Here is a 21,851-nt window from a genome sequence, read left to right on the forward strand (position 1 = left end):
TAACTGTGTGTTGTGTGGCAATCCACATCACAACCCATCGATTTCGTTTTGCCTCAACTGTTGACGGCCATCACCCCCCACCTCTCTCTCGCTTTTAGTCTGCAATGGTATTACCAGAGATGGCAAAGATGGAATCCTCGGCGGATTAATGTGTGGCTAGGGCGGATTGGCGTAATTACAGCCCCGAACACTGCACAATCCTGATGGGCTTTTCATCTCCAGGAAACAGGCCGCTTCCAGATCACCCCTGTTCATTCGGCATAGGAATGTGTGTCTCGAGCCAGCGCAAAACAACCTGCCTTAGCTCAGAGGAATTTTATCGTGGAAACTCCTGGAACCGAGGCAAAATATGAAAAACAAAATGCTCCCAGCCTCTCAACTTCCACACCCAAGCTCATCATTATCAGGGATCGCTTTATGTTTTAAGAGCGATTTAAAAATAAGGGAAGGAGAGGAAGTCAACTTACAATGTTTTAAAAGAGGGTTAGATAGATTTAAAGAAGTGTTTTTATTAATTTCATTTGTTTTGTATTTTGTTGTAAATTTTTGTGTGTGTGTTGTATGTGTAGTTTGTTTGTGTTTTGTTATAAATCAATAATTTTTTGGGGGGGAAAAATAAAATAAGAGAAGGAGAAAGAAAACACCAGTCAACTTTACTGAAACAAGGACCATCAATGCATCAATATCCATTGATACATTTTAAGTCCTCAATTTCCCTTTGTATTTAAAGCGGTTTCATACTACTTTGAACAGTCATGGCTTCCCGCAAAGAATTCTGGGAGCTGTAGTTTGCTGTGGATGTTAGGAGACCCCCCCCCTATTCCCCTCACAGAACTACAACTCCCAGAGTTCCTTGGGAAGATGTATTGACCGGTAAAGCACTCTATAATATGCATTATAAAAACACATATGAAACGCACATCCGATTTTTACAGGTAGGCTTGCTTCATCAGCAGGCACCGAGAATAGAAAACAGCAAGTGCCTAACTTCAATGGGCAGGCAGTTCCAAAGAGTAGGTGCCTCCACACAAAAGGATCTGTTTCCTTTCCAGTGCAGAACGGACATTTCGTGGCATTTGTAGACACCTTCGAGATTCCTTGGTGTGTCCACACACACACACACCCCGATTCACGCCTCAAGATGTTGTCACCGGCCAGCTTGAGAGGCTAGCAGGATAGCCCCCCGGGGTTGGGCTGGGATACAGAAATACCGGAGGCATGACTGAGGCAGGACAGTGCAGGGTTGGTTGAGGCGGAGCAGTCCAGAAATAACTCCCTGGAATGAATTCCACAGGAACAGGTGGGTTGTTAAGAATTCACAGCTGGGCAAAGAGAAAGGAAGAATTGTCATTGCATATGCATGCAGTTTTGCAAGGCCAGCAGATGTTCCAGTATTGCTCTGCTCAGCTGCAGGATTTGCCAGAGGGTCACTTTAACCGCCTCCCGATGAGTCTCACTGATATACAGAATGGGACGGAGGGAGAAAACACATTTCTCCCACTGGTTCTTGCTTTCCACTGACTTGTGGCCTAATAATAATTTTATTCATTTATTTATTTATTTATACCCCGCCCATCTGGCTGAGTTTCCCCAGCCACTCTGGGCAGCTTCCAACAGAATGTTAAAATACAATAATCTATTAAACATTAAAAGCTTCCTTAAACAGAGCTGCCTTCAGATGTCTTCTAAAAGTCTGGTAGTTGTTGTTCTCTTTGACATCTAGTGGGAGGGCGTTCCACAGGGCAGGTGCCACCACCGAGAAGGCCCTCTGCCTGGTTCCCTGTCACTTCGCTTCTCGCAGGGAGGGAACCGCCAGAAGGCCCTCGGCGCTGGATCTGTGTCCGGGCAGAACGATGGGGATGGAGACGCTGCTTCGGGTATACTGAACGGAGGCCGGTTGAATTGTCCTCAGAAACACCCTCAGCTTGAAAGTGTCCCCTAAAGATTTCTCTTTCAGTGCCCACTGCCTCTCGTGCAACGGTCTGAGAGTCCAACTACCTTTGAGCATCTTTCTTTTTTATATGTAATTTTTATTTATTTTCCATTTAATAATATATGTTCAGGCCCTAAACTACTGAAGGTAATGGGGCCCTTTATATGTCCAGCTGTCCTTGGTCAACAGCAAATCATCAGTTTTTTGTGTTGAATATATGCTGTATGGTAATTTATGGACCTGATAGGGTATCTAAAGCCATTTGCACGTATTGCCATGCAACCAGTCCATGCAGAATGCAGGCACCCTATATATAGAAAGGAGCAAACCAGGGATATTTGAGGGAGCAGGCTAGCAGGCGGGGCCCATCACTTACACCATAGGAACCTACACAACACAAAATAGTGTTGCTGTATGTAGGTTTTATTTTATTTGTTTTTTATCTTATATAGTTGGAAATGTACACCCAGTTTTTTCCACTTTAATTTTTTTTTAGGCCCCAAAGAGAGTGGGGCCCTAAACTTTAGCTTGTTTAGTTTATACATAAATCTGGCACTGTGTGAGCCCATGTCAGGTCAAAGTTAGGTTCATGTTTGGACCAGAAGTTAGGTTCAGCCTCTTGCTCCCCAGGAATTGTGCTCCTAAATGTAGCCTGGAACACATAACAAAAACAAGGGGGCCCACTCTATGGGGCCGAGATGTCTTCGACTACCTTAACGCTGAGGGATGGAGGAGTCCGAGAGAGGAGCCGCCGGCCATTGAAGCTGGGCTCCACACTCGGCCTCCTCCCGGCGTTGCAACATCGCACACACAATGCTAGCATGATGTCACCTACATGCGTCACGCACCTGGGGTCACGTGCGCGCTGGGCCCCCTCAAATTTGGGCGCAAGTCAGCACCTCTGTACAGAAACACCCTGCCTACCTTCCAGGCATCTTCCCTCCCTGGCCCATAAATGCAAAAATATGGAAGACACAGAGGACTAGCAGCTTGGAACTTTCAAGGAAGGGTGGATCCAAATATTACGAGTTACAGGTAGGTAGCTGTGTTGGTCTGCCGTAGTCAAAACAAAATAAAAAAATAAAAAATTCCTTCCAGTAGCACCTTAGAGACCAACGAAAGCTCATACCAAGAACAAACTTAGTTGGTCTCTAAGGTGCTATTGGAAGGAATTTTTTAATTTTTTATTTTGTTTCTAATATTATGGTTACTGTTTTGCTGGTCCCTAAATGCTAAATGTGAGGTACACTACGATTGGCAGCTATTTCTCTCGAGTATTGGTATTTGCATGAGACACAACATTATGTCAACAGCCTTCCCTCTCCCAATAATACAATGGCCATACTAGCACTGCTCCATCTCTGGGGCATTCGTGAAAAAGCTGCAGCTCAGTGGTGGAGCCTCTGCTTTCCATGCAGAAGATCCCAGGTTCAATCCTTGGAATCTCCTTGCAAGGCAGGGAAAGATCCCGCCTAAGAACCTGGAGAGCTGCTGTCAGTCGGTGGAGGCAGTGACCGGTATATACAGTCATACCTCACGTTGCGTCCGCTTCTGGTTACGTCTTTTCGTGTCGCGTCCCGCGGCAACACGGAAGTACCGGAACGCGTTACTTCCGGGTTTCGCCGCTCACGCATGTGAAGAAGCACTAAATCGCGCCGCATGCATGCGCAGATGCGGCGCTTTGGCTTGCGTCAGTTCTGTGTTATGGACGGGCCTCCGGAACGGATCCTGTCCGTAACACGAGGTCCCACTGTAACTGTTTTTAACAGATGCCTGACATTCATCAATGTGGGGGAATGCGCATATTTTCCAAGGAAGCCTGCAATCGGAAGAATTCTAAAGGAACGAGCGACAAACCAACACCTGGGCTGAGCCCCCGGATTCGAGTCCTGACATCCGTCAGCTTTGACCTCGGGTTGACGGAACCCGTTCTCCTTCCTTTCAAAAGCTAAATCCCTCCAGCTCCACCCTCGCCCTTACAGATATGGGATGAGCTTGAGAGAACACGCTGCTCTTTGGGTATTTTTCTTTCCTTGAAAGACAAAAACAGGCCTTCTGGGTTTTAGAAAAAATGTTTTATTTCACGGCCAAGGAGAGGGCACGGCTGAGGAAAGGGAAGGGGCGGACACATCCCTGCCAACAAAGCTTTGGGATTTCACAGAAGGGATGGGCAGGGAGGTGTTTGTTAGGGACTGGATTACTCCGCACGTAAATGGGAAGGCTGTGAACTTTAAAGCGCATCCGAATCACATTCCCCCGTCAAATAAACTCCGTCGCCCAGAATCCTCTGAGGGAAAAGATGGTCTGCGTGTGTATGAACGGTGCTTCAAAGGTACACAGCCGCAGCCGTGTTATTATTTAGGTCGGAGGCACGACATGACCTTTTATTTTTAAGCAGGAACAGTCGGCTCTGGAAGGGTTAGGCAGGTAAGCTTTTCCGGGGTTATCGGCACCGTGAGCCCAGCTGCGCCGCCAGTGCTCCGGGTGCGAGATCACGCAGGCTACCCCGTCAATACTTCTTCACACCCGTTGGCTTCATCTTCTTCACGTAATACTCGTTGCATCCGTTGGTCAGGCCGGCAATGAGAGAGAGGTAGCCCTCAAAGCTGACTTTGCCATCCCGACACTCTTCTAGGTTCTTCATGATCCGGTCGATGGCCATCGGATCCTTCTGGTTCTGAGAGAAAAAGAGCAGGCAGGCAGGGAAAAATAACAACAGGCCATTATCATTAAAGGTAAAGGGACCCCTGAGCGTTAGGTCCAGTCGCGGACGACTCTGGGGTTGCGGCACTCATCTCGCTTTACTGGCCGAGGGAGCCGACGTACAGCTTCCGGGTCATGTGGCCAGCATGACTAAGCTCCTTCTGGAGAACCAGAGCGGCGCACGGAAACACCGTTTACCTTCCTGCTGGAGCGGTACCTATTTATCTACTTGCACTTTGACGTACTTTTGAACTGCTAGGTGGGCAGGAGCAGGGACCGAACAATGGGAGCTCACTCCGCCGTGGGGATTTGAACCGCTGACCTTCTGATCGGCAAGCCCAAGAGGCTCAGTGGTTTAGACCACAGCGCCACCTGCTCCCTTTTCATGTCCAAGATAGCAAAATTTAAAGTCAGTGCCCTCCAGCCATAGCGGACGTCTGCTGTCATCAGCCACCGTTGGTCAGGGATGATCGGAACAACATCCGGAATGAATGGGGCCCTGCTATTGCATAGCTGTCGACGTTTCCCTTTTTTAAAAGGGAAATTCCCTTGTTACGAATAGGATTCCTCGCAAGAAAAGGGAAAAGTTGACAGCTATGTGCTATTGGCTCTGCCTCTGCCTGTCACTGGCTCCACCTATGGTTGGGCTCCCCTGACTTCTTACACCCTCCTCTGCAAAGAATGACATCAACGCCATCATCTGCAGTCTGAAAAGTAATAATAATAATAATAATAATAATAATAATCCCTTTTCAGAGCTGCCTCACTCACTTCCATATACCCAGGGACCTCCTTCTCCATCAGCTGCCGGAGATCTTCCTTCGTCAGATAGTTCTTGTCACCCGCAAATTTGTGGAATGTGAGCATGATGTTCTCCATGGCGTGTTCTAACTGGGATGGCATCTTGGCGCTGGTTTCTGGGGCACGAGGAAGCCTGCGGAGAAACGGGCAAGAGAGAGAAAGAGACGCTGAGTTTTGCTGTCTTAAATCCCCCTGATGGTTGATGGAAGAAGCGTGCAAAGTGAAGACTACTAGGCCGGGCCAATTCTCTGTTGCTGCATTGATGCTGAAAAAAAGAAAACGCAGGGGAAAGGAAAGGAAGCAAATTCTAAGGCCAAGCGATCTCATATTGCCATGAACCCGGGGGCCGCATTCACTCCTGGGCAATGTTTCAGGGGCCACATGCCAGGTGGGCGGGGTCAGAGGGGAAAATGGGCGGAGCACGCGTGCGCGCGCACACACACACACCCTTCTGTATCCTCCATCCAAGGAATGAAAAGGCATGATCAAAATTCACAGACACGCTCCAGTCTTGCAAAACTCACACACAGAGTGGAGCCGGGAGAGTGTGCGGCATAAGGAGTTTCCTGAGGGCCAAACAGAGATGCTTGGAGGGCCACAGTAATCTCCCAAGCCTGTGGGTTTGCCACCTCTGAGCCAAACTGCCAGAGCTATGCGAATCGTGTGCATAGAGCAAAACAGGCATGATTTCTTTCATTTGGTGGAATATGTTTCGCAGTGTATTATTTTTAACTGTTTTGCATAATTTGTACTAGTTTTGATTGGTCACGGGCAGTGGGACGAGGAGCTAACACAGGACGACCGAGCTCATTCCTCAGCCACTGTTCCATCACCTCTTGGGCTTCAGAGCAGACTTAGCCGAGGCACAAATATCTAGGTCTAGAAAGTTTGATTTTTAAAAAAGAGAGTGAAGATTCTCAGTAAGCTGCATCCTGTGTACCCTTCATAGGAGCCAACTCCCTGGGGTTCACAAAATTCCCCATGGAGGGGCTGGGCAGCCATAAATTTGGGTGCCAGGGCCATGCACACTTGATGGCACCCATGGCCCTGGGCACTCACGGTCACGGGGCCAAGTTGGCACTCCTGGTTCCCGTGGAGTACTAGCACAGCTGCGCTGCTCTTAAAATGGCCTTGGTGGTTCTGTTGAAGTTTTTAAAAAAATTTAAATAGCATATGCTCCTAGTCCTCATGGTCAGAAAGAGAAGCACAGCGAAAGAACAAGTATGGGCATGAGAAACAGGGCCACGGAGTCTGTCTTCCTTTTGCTGGCCAATACACTGGAAGACTGGACAAAATTCAACCGGTGCAGCTGTCCTTGAGAAAGTGACTGGTTTCTGTTACCTCTGCTATCATACCCCCAGATGAACAACAGCCCCCATATTCTGTGCGTTCGTTAAGAAAGGAATATCTTTCTAGCATGTGCAGAAACTGAGTTAGGCGGCAAAATGTACAGGCACTATTTTTTTTGTGGGTGCAAAACTGGCCTGTTTTCCCCCACCCACCACTTCCCGGTGTCTTATTTTCCCCCGCCCTCCACTTAGCAAAAATCCCCTGCGGATGCCACAAAAACGCTAAGCCTCTGGGATGTGTGTGCCGCAGTGCTCAGGAGGACATCTGAGCATGTGCAAAGTGCACCCCGCAAACACTGCGCAACCTTGATGGTGAGAGCAGGTCCTGACCTCTTGGGAAATTCCTCCCTAAGGACAGAGAGGAGGCTCAACTCCAATCCTGACCGGCTGGTTCTGTGCGGCTCAGTGGAGTTCATTCTCTATCTCACTCTCTTTCCCGCTCCCTTCACATTCCTTCCACTAAACACTGCAGCCTTTTTCCTTTGATCCCTGGACCCTGCAGGCTGCCAAGAACATCTGGATTGGGGACAGACCATCTGGTTCCTATCTGGGGAGGGCTGTGCCTGGGGCAGGAGGCGTTGGCCGGCTTCCCAGCCAGAGAGTCTCTCCTCTTCCTCCTCCTCCTCCTCCTCCTCTTGGCTGGCACTACGAGGAAGAAACACACTCTGACCCGGGATCAGCCTTCTGACTCAGCCTCTTAACCCTTCACCAGCAAAGACTTCCCTTAAGCACACGGCACAGCCCTCCCCTGGTGGTACAGCCCTCCCCAGACAAGCAGCGGCGATTCAGGCTCCCGCTGGGAGACTTGCACTTCCAAGAAACTTGTGCCCTTTGCACAAGCATGCCAGCCGGCCAAAACGCCGCCCTCCCCAGTTTGCGGGCATTTTCTTTTGAGATTTGACAGGCAAGCAAAAATGGCATGTGTCAAGAGTCAGAGAGATAGCTCAGTTGGTGAGAGCATGGCGCCGATAATGCCAAGGTTGCAGGATCCGTCTCCCTATGGGGCAGCTGAAGATTCCTGCTGTGCCGGGGGTTGGGTTGGAGGATCTTCAGGGTTCCCTTCCAATTCTATGAGTCTATGATTCTACTTGATGGCAGAAAGTGAGGAGGAATTAAAGAACCTTTTAATGAGGGTGAAAGAGGAGAGCGCAAAATATGGTCTGAAGCTCAACATCAAAAAAACTAAGATCATGGCCACTGGTCCCATCACCTCCTGGCAAATAGAAGGGGAAGAAATGGAGGCAGTGAGAGATTTCACTTTCTTGGGTTCCATGATCACTGCAGATGGTGACAGCAGTCACGAAATTAGAAGACGCCTGCTTCTTGGGAGAAAAGCAATGACAAACCAAGACAGCATCTTAAAAAGCAAAGACATCACCATGCCAACAAAGGTCCGTATAGTTAAAGCTATGGTTTTCCCAGTAGTAATGTACGGAAGTGAGAGCTGGACCATCAAGAAGACTGATCGCCGAAGAATTGATGCCTATGAATTATGGTGCTGGAGGAGACTCTTGAGAGTCCCATGGACTGCAAGAAGATCAAACCTATCCATCCTTAAAGAAATCAGCCCTGAGTGCTCACTGGAAGGGCAGATCCTGAAGTTGAGGCTCCAGTACTTTGGCCACCTCATGAGAAGAGAAGACTCCCTGGAAAAGACCCTGATGTTGGGAAAGATGGAGGGCACAAGGAGAAGGGGATGACAGAGGACGAGATGGTTGGACAGTGTTCTCGAAGCGACTGGCATGAGTTTGGCCAAACTGTGGGAGGCAGTGAAGGATAGGCGTGCCTGGCGTGCTCTGGTCCATGGGGTCACGAAGAGTCGGACACGACTGAACAACAACATGATTCTACGAGACCAGACCCGTAAAGAGATGACTATGAACTCAAGTCCCGGCGCAAATTGCGGATGCACAGAAACACCAAACAATCTTGAAGGAAAAAATGCAAGACAGAGAGCCAGCAAAGATCATTTGCAGATTTCTAAGCTAAGGAGAAAAACTGTGGGTATATAACACATACCCATCGTGGGTGGCAGAGATTTGGTAGCGGGGGGGGGGGGGGAGGAAGGGAAGGGCTGCTGTCACAAAACAAACCCAACAAACAGAGGCAAAGTAGCTGATGTCATCGATTTAACTCCCCCAAGTTGTCTGTTACCAGCCGTGATACCTGACTCCACTGTCCCTTTAAGGTGAAGTGGAAAAGGTACGGCCGATTCTGGACCAGTTCCAACCTGGCTGCTGTAACCAGGTGTGCAATTAGGATAATGAATTAATTCAACAATTAAAACATTAAAATGCAAGGCAGAGAGCCAGCATGGTGTAGTGGTTAAGAGCGATGGACTCGTAATCTGGTGAACCGGGTTCGCGTCTCCGCTCCTCCACATGCAGCTGCTGGGTGACCTTGGGCTAGTCACACTTCTTGAAGTCTCTCAGCCCCACTCACCCCACAGAGTGTTTGTTGTGGGGGAAGAAGGGAAAGGAGAATGTGAGCCGCTTGGAGACTCCTTCGGGTAGTGATAAAGCGGGATATCAAATCCAGACTTCTTCTTCTTCTTCGCTGGCATTTTCAGCCGTGAATGGCATCTTGGTCACGCCGGGGCGTGACAAAGAGGCGGAACTTTGCGAATGGTTTTTATTTCATGACACCTCTTTCCTTCTCTTTCTCACTCTGCCACCCAAGCCCCCAACCTCTGCGTCCACAAGCCCCTCTACCCTCACAACAACCCTGCGAGGGAGCTCAGGCGGAGAGAATGCTTGAAGGCCCGGTGTCATGGCGTAGAAAGACTCATGGCACAATTGTTGAGTCTCTCTCCCCGATATCCAACAACTCTGCCTCAGTTTCCCCTCCCTTCCTCAGGTAAGGCCCCAGCGGTTTAATACAGTAATCACAAGACAGGAACGGAGCCAAGTCCTTTGCCGGAGATAAATCTTGGTGCAAAGAGCAGGGTGGGGTGAGAGAGGCACGTCGGGGGGAGCTGTCACGGAGCCCAAATCCCCGAAGGGTGCGGCCCCCAGGCTGTCTTAAGGCCTAAGCCGTCTCCTCTTGGCTGCCGGCCCATTTGCCTGCTCATAACCTGCGGCTTCTTGCCTGACACCTGGGGCTTTCTGGGAGGAATCCCACACGGCCAACGGGGCATCGGTTCCCCTACAGTTGCAATTCCAGTCGCCGATGGAAACCGCAGGAGAGGGGAGGGCGCTCTTGTGTTCGAATCCTGCTTGCGGGTTTCCCACGGGGATATGGTCGGCCACTGGGAGAACAGGATGCTGGACTGGACGGGCCCTTGGCCTGATCCAGCAGCTCTCTTCTGATGTTCTTACGTGGAGATGCCAGTGATCGCCAAGCCGATGCTTTTCCGCTGTGCTGGGAAAGCAAACTAAGCTGCTAGTCCTCATGGGTTGTGAATGAAAGGCCAACTTAAACAGCAACACGGGAAGCTTCTTCGCGGCCATGCCCCCTTCTCAGATTATACATTAATAATTATTATATTAATTATGATTAGGGATGCATTGCAGTATACCTGAAGGAGTGTCTCCACCCCCATCATTCAGTGAAGTCCAGCTCCGAGGGCCTTCTGGCGGTTCCCTCCCTGCGAGAAGTGAAGCTACAGGGAACTAGGGAGAGGGCCTTCTCGGTGGTGGCGCCTGCCCTATGGAACGCCCTCCCACCAGATGTCAAAGAAATAAACAACTACCTGACTTTTAGAAGACATCTGAAGGCAGCCCTGTTTAGGGAAGCTTTTAATGTCTAGGGTTTTATAATTTTTTTATGTGCTGTAAGCTGCCCAGAGTGGCTGGGGAAACCTAGCCAGATGGGCGGATTATAAATAAATTTATTATTATTATTATTATTATTATTATTATTATTATTATTAACAGCATCAAGAGACTGGATGAACGAACAGTGGAGAGCACAGAGACTGCCTTTCTACTTAGAGTGCTGAGATTCATCCTGCTAAGTAAAGTCGACTCTGACGGGCAGCGCCTCTCCAATGTTTCAGGCAGGGGAGATTCCCAGCCCCATCTGGAGATGCCAGGGGTTGAATTTGGGACCCTCTGCATGCAAAGCATGAGCTTTAAGGCTTAGCTATGGCTCTCCCCACCCTAAAAAGAAAGTAAGATTCCAGTCCTCGTGGTTCCAAAATGAAAGGGATCTGAAACAGGGGACGATTCCCAACCCTTCGTCCAGATGCTGGGGATCAAACCTGAGGCCTCTGGCATGCAAGGCAAAGGCTCTGCCCCTCAACTACTGCCTTCCCTCTCTCTAAAAAAAGAATGTAAGGTTCTGGTCCTCATGGGGCTGGTTGAAGAGGAACACAGAAGGCTGCACACACCAAGCTACGGCTGCAGAACACTTTCAAAAGGGAAGCGATTTTGCTTAATCACAGGCGTTTCCTGTCACTGCCCGCTCCCTTCTGGGTGTTCCCCTTGGGTGGGTGTTGGCTGGAGGCAGCAGAGGAGAAGTTGTCTTAGGAGGGGGGCAGGAGGGAGGCGGAGGGGAGGGGGCGAATCCCTATCCCTTGGCTGTTAACGCAATGACTAAACAGGGCTTCAGAGATCCTGGCAAACTCCCCAGCTCTGCTGCTGTCTCCGGAGCGGGAGAGCCCTCCTATCAGAGTCCCAGGCGGGCGGGCGAGGCCTGGACTTGGTTGGCATTTGCCAACAGACGGCCTCGTGGGAGGCGACTCCGGCAGGAAGCATCTCCAGCAGTGGGCAAAAGAGACAGAGAACACGAACTCCCCGAGAACAAGAGGACGCCAAATAGAGGAAGAGAAATTAGGATGCCCTGCTCAAATTTGCAGGTTGCACAACCTTTTTGGGAGACGGACTGTAGCCTGGCGAGCAGCTGCTTTGCATGCAGAAGGTCCCAGGCATCTCCAGGCAGGGCTGGGAAAGAATCCCTACCAGAAACCCCGGAGAGCTGCTGCCGGTCAGTGCTCACAACATAGAGCTCGGTTGACCACAAACTTGGCTGTCCTTCGCTGGCCTTTTCTTGGCCCAGAATCAATCTCACGAACGCCAACATCTCAGTCCTGATGTTCTGCAGCTCTGAGATAGTCCCTTGAGGTCGGTGCTGAGAGGTTTTCCAGGCTCCAGCTGCCCCGGGTGTGGCGCTTGGAGGTCCGTCTGCAGCCAGGAGCCTCGGCCTCCGCGCAGAGAGAGTGTAAAAGATTTATAAGCAGGCGCCAGCCGGGGGCCGAGTCCTGCAAACCCTTTTAACGGCTTCTCGGAAGTGACTCTGCAATGCAGAGAACATATACGGGGAAGAACACAAACCGCCCCTCTTTCCCTCCCCTCTCTTTAAACACACCCACAAATACATATATTTTAACACCAGAACCCCCGGACGTACAACGAAGCTGAATGTTGCAAAATTCAGGACAGAAGAAAGAAAGAAAATATAGAAAGAAAGATATACCAATATATCACAATGGCTGAAATAAGGATGTAACTTTGTAGAGGAGAATGGGGTCATGCCCTGGCAACTGGAACTACTAATTAGGTAAGGCTGCCATGTTACAAAAAGAGCTGAGCTTTCCAAAGTTGTTGAGCTTATGTTTTTGAGCTATTTTTAATGAAATTCGCCAAAATCTACTCTTTCGACATGGGTTGCCGTAAGTCCAGATTTTCCTGGAAATTTCAGTGATTTCCGCCCAGACATAGTTTCCAGCAGGCAAATCTCAGCTACACCTAGGAAATTCTGGACGTATCAGTGTATCTGAAGAAGTGTGCATGCACACGAAAGCTCATACCAGGAACAAACTCAGTTGGTCTCTAAGGTGCTACTAGAAAGAATTTTCGATTTTGTCTGGATGTATCGCAACCCTAACTTGGTGGTCTAAAACTAACACTTTTTTAAATAAAAAAAACCTTACCTTTTATTGCTGCAACTGTTATTTTATAGTACAGAGCAGCGGGGGGGGGCAGGAATAAGAAGAGAAACAATGTCTGGCTTCATGGTTTTTCCTCCATCGCGGTTTTTTTTACATAGCACAGGCACATGTCGTGATTCGCGATATCTCTCCATGCTGAATATTATGAAACCATTACCACGATGCGGTCTTCAAACCGATTTTTGACAATGTATTGAGCCCAGCCCTAACAAATGTGTGATGCTATGCAAAAGTCACAATGTAAGGAAAACCGTGAAGCCAGACTCGTCTAGACAGCTCCATCCTTATTTCAGACATGGTGGTATATCAGTATATTGCAATGTTTAGCTGGCGATGGACAGTATCCGGATGTTGAAAACCAGATAACCGCCCTGCCCTAAGAGTGTGGACCAGGACCAGGGAGGAGGCGTGGCCTGGATGGGGGCGTGGCTTAGCAAAAGACAGAGGCCACTCCCACAGCATCCATTCAAAGGCTTCCTGCAAAGGATCCTGGGAATGTTAGCTCTGTGGTGGGGGAAACCACTTTGGGGGAAGCCATGACTGTTAAAGGAGTAGACGTGTTCTTAAATTATATGGTGTGGATGTGGTCAGAGAGGCCCCAGGGGACTACATCTGGTTCTGGGGCCTGAGGCTCCCCCCCCCCCCGGCTCTGCTCTAGCCATTGCACGATACTGCCTTACCTCTTGATACAGGACGAAGAGAATGATGGTGCCCTGAGTCCAGGGTTAATCTCTTTGGTTAGGGAGGGGTGTGTGAGTAGCCTCATTTTCTCCCCAAGTAACTCATAGATGGAATTCCATTCATGCTGAGTAAGTGTGGCAACGGGGTCCGAAGCTTTCGAAGGCATGCGCTCATGCGCCCACACAGTGCCAAACCCTGTTTATTTTGAGGGCTGTCCTTTGTTCAAAGAGCAATCCCTTTCTTACAGGCTCCACCCAGAATTCTGCTCAGATCTCGACAGCCAGACCCAGATGCTCTTCTTCGTGGCGAGCTTTCTCTCTCTCTCTCTCTCTCTGTGTATTTGCACACGCACATATTTGCACACACGTGCACATTGCACACGCACAAAACGTGCACAAACCACTGGGCTCACCAGAGTTTTCCAGCACACTTGATCCACCAATATCAAAGCAACTGTTTCGACAAGCAATAGAATTTAGTTTTCTAGCACACTGGAAAGCTGTTTCGACAAGCAATAGCAGCTTTAAATGGAAAGGCATTGGTGCAGATATAAGAACATAGGAAGACCTCCGGAATCAGGCCAATGGCCCACCAACGAGCCCAGCATCCTTTTCTGGCCAACCAAAAGGTCTCTTTTTGGAAAACTCCAAAGCACAAGAACGCTTCTCCCTCCTCTGGTTTCCAACAACCGATGCTCAGAAGCACCGCTGCGTCCAGAGCAGAGCCACCAGGACTAGTGGCCACCGATAGCCCCCCCCCTCCTCCAGGAATGGCTGTGTAATCCTCTTTCTAAGCCATCCAAGTTGGTGGACATCCCTGCCTCCTGTGGCAGGGAGTTCCACTGTTCAACTACATGCTGTGTGAAGAAGTCCTTGCTTCCGTCTGTCCCTAATCTCCCAACACTTGGCTTCCTTGGATGTCCAGTGTTATTGAGGGAGAAAAACACTGACCTGCCCACTTTCCGCAGGCCGTGAACCATTTTATAAACTTCTATCATGTGCCTTTTACTATCTATCTATCTATGTATCTATCTATCTATGTTTCTATCATCTATCTATCTATCTATCTATCTATCTATCTATCTGTCTTCTCTCCTCTCTCTCTCTCTCCTATAATCTATCATCTATCTATAATCTATCTATCTATCTATCTATCTATCTATCTATCTATCTATCTATCTATGTTTCTATCATCTATCTATCTATCTATCTATCATCTATCTATCTATCTATCTATCTATCTATCTATCTATCTATCTATCTATCTTTGCTACTGACTTTTCAGTGCTCTGGATGCCGGACTGATTGACCTGCCCCCCCTTCCTCCCAAGGGGAGCAAAGAGCAGCAAACTAATAATAATAATAATAATAATAATAATAATAATAATAATAATAATAATAATAATAATAAATTTCTACTCCGCCCATCTGGCTGGGTTTCCCCAGCCACTCTGGGTGGCTTCCAACAAAAGAATAAAAACACATTAAAATGCAAGGAGCATCTACGCGAAAAGCACCCCAAAGTTTTATGCTTAGATCAGGGTTGTTAATAACTACTGCCACTGCTGCAACCACTACTATAGTCTTAATCTCGGGGTTGTGGGGTCGAGTCTCGTGTTGGGCAAGAGGTGGCTGCACTGCAGGAGGCTGGACTAGATTGGGGCTTGAACCCACGGCCCTGAGATGAAGAGTCTCATTGACTGAGCTACCCCAGAATATAAATCTCAAGTGCCAAAAGCCAGGGTGAAGTGTCTTTTGCAATTAAGATTGGCTTGCAAAAAGCATTGTCGTATAAATGCAGATTCCCTCTCCTTCCTTCTTCTCGAGATCTTTTTGTTTTGTTTTTAAAGAAAGGGACGCTTCTCATATGTTTAGGATTTTTTTTTAATAATAATGTATTCAATGTTAGCCCTACTCAGAGTGAACCCACTGAAATAATAATGATAATAATAAAGATTATTTATACCCTGCCCATCTGGCAGGGTTTCCCCAGCCACTCTGGGAGCCTCCCAATAGAATATTAAAAACACAATAAATACATCAAACATTAAAAACTTCCCTAAACAGAGCTGCCTTCAGAGGTCTTCTAAAATTCAGATATTTGTTTATTTCCTTGACATCTGATGGGAGGGCGCCACCACCGAGAAGGCCCTCTGCCTGGTTCCCTATAACCTCACTTCTCGCAGGGAGAGAACCGCCAGAAGGCCCTCGGAGCTGGACTTCAGTGTCCGGACAGAACGATGAAACAATGTGGCTGATTGTGGTCCATTTTAATTGCAGCGGGTCTCCTCTGAGCAGGACTTTGTTGGGACACCCCCCCTGTCCCCCTCTGACAGCTTGCAACTGTGGGCTGAAATTTGTACTCTAAATTCCATTTATGTATCTCTTCCCCAGGAGGCAGCTCAAAGCATTTTTACAAGGAAGCCGTCGCATAGATGAAAACGGTTAAAAAACAACTGCATGCAATTGTTTTTGTTTTTTAAAATGATGAGGCAATTATAAACATAGAGACGGTTTAAAAACAACAACTCATACACAATTCAGATCTGGGACAGGTGCCAAACCTGCTAAAAGGGGGCGAGACAAGACCGTGGAGGCTGTCAATGGCTGCTAGCAGAAATGGCTCTGTCTACCTCCCCTGTCGGAGGCAGTATGCTCTGCAGTCCCAGCTGCTGGGAAATCACAGAAGTTGCTGCAAGAACCGCGTCAGGCTTCAGATTCGGATCTAAAGCGCACCCGAATCACGTTGGAATCACACGCCTTCCCCCAGGGAATTCTGGGAGCTGTGGTTTATTTGTTCATGACTGGCCCGGGTTCGAAACCCCACTTGGCCACATGAAGCCCCCTGGGCGTGACCCTGGGGGCCAACCACTATCCCTCTGAGCCTACAGCCCTACCTCACAGGGTTGTTGTGGGGATCGATTGAGGAGAGGGAGAAGCACGGAGCCCTACTTTGAGCTCCTTGGGTGCAAACGCAGAAAAATAAATGGAATAAATAAAGAGGAAGCGTTCTTCTCCCCCACATGTCATGCTCACAGCCGGCAGGCATTCTGAACTAGGTCGATTCTCCTTTTCCAACGGGGCAACCAGTTAATTTATTCAGGGTGGATTTAAAGAGAGCAGAGTGCTGGCGTCATCGGCGGAATGCAAGGAGAGGAGGGCTGGGGAATCCTTTCCAGCTCGAGGGCCAGATCCGTAGTCTGCCAGCCGTCCGAGGGCCAAGTGGGTGGGACCAAGGAGGATGCTTCATCTAACTGTTGCAGCATGGTAGGCAGGTATCTTGCCCTGGATCGGTTCCATTGGTCCACTTAGCTCAATATTGTCTACACTGACTGGCAGCGGCTCTGCAGGGTTTCCGGCCCATGCACTTTCCCCATGCTACCTGGAGAAGCCACTGGGGATTGAACCTGGGACCTTCTGAATGAAAAAAAAACTAAAGCAGGTTTCTAGTCCTCATGGTCCTGAATTAAAACCAGAGCAATTTAACAGCCAATCCCTTTTCACAGGGAACTATAGCTCTGAGAGGGGAATAGCAAGTCTCAGCACCCATAGCAAACCACAGCTCCCAAACTACAGTCACATGCCCCCCCCAAATAACCCAGGGAACTGTAGTTTGTGAAGGGCACTGCAAAGCGTGTGTGTGTGTGTGAAACTACGGTTCCCGGGATTCTTGGCCTGTGTGTGGAGGACCATTAAAAGCGGCAGAAAATGCTTTAAATGTACAGTTTGTCAGCGTGAGCTGTGACTGCGAGGAAATGAACCTCCAGGGACAGGGGCAGTCTACCTCGGAGGCTCAGATGGGGGTGACAGGCGTGGCTGTATCACGACCAGCTTGGAGGCGGCTTCCCAAGAGGAATCGAGGAAGGAGGAGGAGGAGGAGGAGGAGGAGCTGGCCTTTGGTCTGATCCAGACAGGCTCCCTGCTTATCTTATTACGACCCTGCGAACAGCTTTGCCACCCTGAGAAAACAAATATCCTTTTGAGAAACTTTGGCACCCCACCCACCTCTCTCTCTTTTCCTCCCTCCCTCCAGTTTTGGGAAGAGAAATTCTCTTCACCAGGATCCAACTCTTGTGACACGGCCAGGGAGGATTCTCCCCCTGCCAACATGTGGTCTCCGACGCTGCCTTAAGTAGGTCACAGAAACGCACAAGGGGAGCGGTCTGTCTTCTCCGACTGGGGCGTCTGGTTGCAGTTAGCGCACCCTGAACCCCAACGCCAGAGTCCCCACAATTTGCCCCCCAGAAACTGCAAGAGCGGCTTTAAAACGCTGAGATGGCAGAGCCTTTCAGCAACACACAAACGGCACACTGAGTCTTTCGAACTGTTTGCTGGCTTCGTTTGAGATCTCGACAGGCCTTGAACCTTCAGGCACATTTTAAATAGGGTGACTGTTCTGTCTCTACGGTGACGCTTAGACCCATGCTGGGCAAAAGATCCCTGCACTGCAGAGGGCTGGACTAGATGGCCCTCGTGGTCCCTACCAGGCTCTCCAGATGTTTCTATAGAACCTCCAGTTCCAGGGGCAGTCTATCTAGATTCCTAGGCTCCTCGGGGCTTTGGGCTGCTGCGAGAACAGGATGCTGCATGAGATAGCTCCTCTTTGGCCGAATCCCGACGCCAGGCTCTGTGTGGCATCCCATACAGCAGAAACATCCTTTTCCAAGACCACCATTGTCGCAAGGCCGCGAAATCATGGCCATGAAATAACACAAATATTCTTTCTTTAGGGGAAGAAAACATCTCGCTCTTTTCTTTCACGACTTGGACATTCGTTCCCAAACCCATAGGCAACCGAACTTATTTCAACTTGCCTGTTTTGCATTTTTTTTAATTATTGATTATTATTTTATTTTATTTACATTTTAGTCTGTTGCCGCAATTATCCTCTCCTGTGTTTCCTATGCATTATCACACGAAACAGCAAACCTTTTACCCAAACACAAAAACTGTTCGTTGTTACTTTAAGGGGTGGGAAGATCAGAGAACTGAAATTCAGGGCTCCGTGGAAAGGGCTGTATCTGAGTGGTGGCCCCCCAAATCCAATCCCCAGCCCACCCTAGCTAGGAAGAAAGCAAGAAAATCCTCTATCCTTGTCCTGTCCTGTAACAGACCCTCCCTGCTATAAATAAGGCTGCTCCTTGGGTAATCAGGCTGCATGCCACACCCTGGGGGGGGGGAGAGCTGTAGCGTGAAACAGGGGGAAGCAAACACGGCCTTTCTCCCCATAAACTTGTAGCTACATCAAGGACTGCTGGCCAATTTTCCGAATGGATGCATACAAAGCATGACCCTCCAGATCAGGGGTCAGCAAACTTTTTCAGCAGGGGGGTCGGTCCACTGTCCCTCAGACCTTGTGGGGGGCCGGACTATATTTGGGGAGGGGGGGAAACGAACGAATTCCTATGCCCCACAAGTAACCCAGAGATGCATTTTAAATAAAAGCACACATTCTACTCGTGTAAAAAAAAAAAAAACACCAGGCAGGCCCCACAGATAACCCAGAGATGCATTTTAAATAAAAGGACACATTCTACTCCTGCAAAAACACGCTGATTCCCGGACTGTCCGCGGGCCGGATTTAGAAGGCGATTGGGCCGGATCTGGCCACCGAGGGGCCTTAGTTTGCCTACCCACACTCCAGACTGACACCCAATGCGAATTCCGATCAGACACCAAAGCCCATGGTCACTTACATACCATGCATCCCCTGACTTTTAATTTATTCAATCATTTATCGATCATTAACAAAAACCCAAGAAACTGCTCCAGGAAAAAAACGCCTGCAGATCACAGCCTTCCGCAAGAAAACACAACTGATCGCAAAATCAAAACATCTCTTCTGAACCTGCGAAACCTACTTGGATTTGCTTTCATGGGAGGTGATTATTTTCTTGAAGAGAGCAACCAGTTCTCCCTGAATTTACTTCTGAATTCGCTTGCAGTGCTTCGCCTTAGATATTATTTTTGTCGTTAGAGCCGGCTACCCAAACTTCGCGAAGCCACTCTTTCCAAGACGGCAGCAATGCCCCTTTCCACTTTGGAGCCACACAGCGTACATCTAAAACACGTTCTCTCTCCCCAGCACCCCAGAGAATCCCGGGAACCATAGTTTGCCAAGGGTGCTGGGAACTGTAGCTCAGTGAGGGAGTCAAGTGCAGTTTCCAGGATTCCTCCCCCCCCTTTTGGAGGTGTGTGTGTGTGTGTGTGTGTTTAAAAATGCCGCATGTGTATGCAGCCAGGTGGGGTCAGGCTGACAACACCTGAAGGCAATAGCTTTGGCAGTCTCTGGCCTAGGAACCAAGACTAACTCTGAGCAAGATGGACCTTGACCTAAACTGTAGGGGCTGGGGCCTCTCTGGGTGTGGAATGCAGTGCCAGGTAACTTCATACAGATCCATCACACCTTTGGATCCTTCTTATGCACGCTCCCTTGGCAAATGCAAGGGATTCCAGTCCCCGAAGGAACAGGCTACGCTAGACTGACACTGGCGTGATCTAGTCCCAGAGCTTTTTTTAAAGAAGTAGCTAGGCCCTACTCAAGAGTAGACCCATTGGAATTAATGACCCCGAACCAGCCATGTCTATTAAGGTCAACGAGCCTACTACCCTGTTTCTCCTAAAATAAGACATGGCCATAAAATAAGCCATAGCAGGATTTCTATGCATTTGCGAAATATAAGCCGTTCCCCAAAAATAAGCCATACCCCGAAAATAAGCCATAGTGACGTGGTACCTCCCATTAAAACAGCCTGGAGAGGCGTGGATATGCAGCGTACCAATGCGACACGGTTAAAATAAGACATCCCCTGAAAATAAGCCATACTGTGTTTTGTTGAGCGAAAAAAAATATAAGACGGTGTCTTATTTTAGGAGAAACACGGTATGAGCAGGGCATGCATTTTGGATATATTTCTCTTTCATTTCTTTCTCTCAGTGCAGAATAGCCACGCTGCCCTCGGCTAAGGGTCCAGGACACCCCCAAAAGCGGTGGTGGAAGTATCCTTACTTGGTCGGAAAGCAGGTGCTTTGCATCCAGAAGGTGGCAGGTTCAAGCCCACCGCCCCATCTGAAACCCCAGAGACTCGCTGCCAGTCAGTGCAGACAACACTGAAATGGATGGACCAATCACCCGACTCGGTCTAAAGCAGATTCTTCTATTCCTACATATTTCAGAAACGCACCCATTTCATGGATCTGAACTTTCCCGCTCCCCACAACTGGGATTAGTCAGCCACATGGCTGGGTGGGGAACTCCAGACACGTTCCTAGTTGGGAGCACACCCTATCCAATGATGGCAGGACCTACCCAGCCCCATGTCCCCCAAATTCTGCCTTTGGAACCCCCATGCCCTCTAGTTTTAGTTTTGGGGTGTTGGTGGTGGGCTCCTCCACCCCTTCAAAGCACTAAATTTGGGGTTAACCCTCTCCACAACCCCCTCCCCCTAAATAAAGTCTTCCTGGAGAACCCAACCTCCCTGGGGAGGGGGAAATGAACCAGCCTTTTTGCTCAGGACACCAGATTTTAAACCCCCCCCCATAAAAATAAATACGCCCTTCCCAATTTTAGCGATGTTTTTCAGACCCAGAGGGTTTTTTTGTTTTTACTGCAAGCCCATACGCAAGAAAAAGGACGCAGGGTTTCAATCCACTGGGTCCGGTTCAAGAGTAGACCTATTGGAATCAACGGCACCTCCCCTCCCCTAGGCTATGCCCATTCACGGCAATGGACCTGCCTCTATACTCTGCAAGCCAGATTAACACAGACACACACGAGGCCACTCAAAATGAATTCTGAGCGGAGACTGATTGATTCAGGAGAAAAGGCCCCCTGCCCCAATTCAACCAACACACTTTCTCAAGAGGAGACCACCCCGCTCTCATTCCTCAGGGCGGACCACACCCTTTCCCAGAACTGCAGGCTTTTCCGCTGCAGAAAAAAGAAAGGTTCCCTTGCAAAAAAACAAACTTATTTCGTTTCCAATATTGCGCAGCAACCTCAGTCCAGTTTTCCCCCTCCTCCCTAGGGGGCAGATATTTTTGGGTAGGGAGGAGGGTGCTCCATTTCAATGGGGAGAAGAACCCCACTTTTCTGAATGTTTCTTCCAGTCCCCCATCCCCCCCATTTCTCTATCCTCTTTTAGCAAGCGAGCGCGCAAGCGACGCGCGCGTCTTTTTCTGCGCCTCTCCAAAAAGTCCCCGTTACGCGCGGCTGTAACGCCCCAAAGAGACTCACCGCGGAGGAGCTGCAGAGCGAGCGAGAGGAGCCTGGAGCGACGGCTGGCAAGAGGCAGAGTGAGGCCTCCCGGCCAACGCCTCCGCAACCCTCGCCAGGCTGGGCTGGGCTGGGCAAGAGGGGCGGAGACGGAGGCCGGCAGCTCCAGCCCCGCCGGGGGAGAGCGAGAGAGGACCGGCCTCTTGGAGAGAGGAGCCACGTGGGGTTACCAGAAGGAGCCCAGCGCGCCGTTTGACATGATCCATTCGACCAGGCACAT

At 49.3% G+C, this 21,851-nt stretch overlaps 1 protein-coding gene across 1 annotated transcript; it reads right to left on the minus strand.

Moving 5' to 3' along the window:
- Nucleotides 1–3,993: 3,993 nt before the first annotated feature.
- Nucleotides 3,994–21,717, minus strand: S100A10 (S100 calcium binding protein A10). The gene is made up of 3 exons (XM_033136051.1): nucleotides 21,593–21,717; nucleotides 5,408–5,570; nucleotides 3,994–4,610 (listed from the first exon to the last, which is right to left on the minus strand). Exons 2-3 carry the CDS (start codon nucleotides 5,537–5,539, stop codon nucleotides 4,443–4,445), a joined length of 300 nt encoding a protein of 99 aa, XP_032991942.1. The 5' UTR covers nucleotides 5,540–5,570; nucleotides 21,593–21,717; the 3' UTR covers nucleotides 3,994–4,442.
- Nucleotides 21,718–21,851: the final 134 nt, after the last annotated feature.

The sequence above is a fragment of the Lacerta agilis genome, chromosome 17 (genome assembly GCF_009819535.1).
Source record: "Lacerta agilis isolate rLacAgi1 chromosome 17, rLacAgi1.pri, whole genome shotgun sequence".
Classification (NCBI taxonomy): domain Eukaryota; kingdom Metazoa; phylum Chordata; class Lepidosauria; order Squamata; family Lacertidae; genus Lacerta; species Lacerta agilis.

Coding starts and splice junctions, on each gene's coding strand:
- S100A10 (XM_033136051.1), bottom strand. CDS start 5,539: ATGCCATCCCAGTTAGAACACGCCATGGAGAACATCATGCTCACATTC. Junction 4,611..5,407: donor AGGTCCCTGGGTATATGGAA/GTGAGTGAGGCA, acceptor TTTTTCTCTCAG/AACCAGAAGGATCCGATGGC.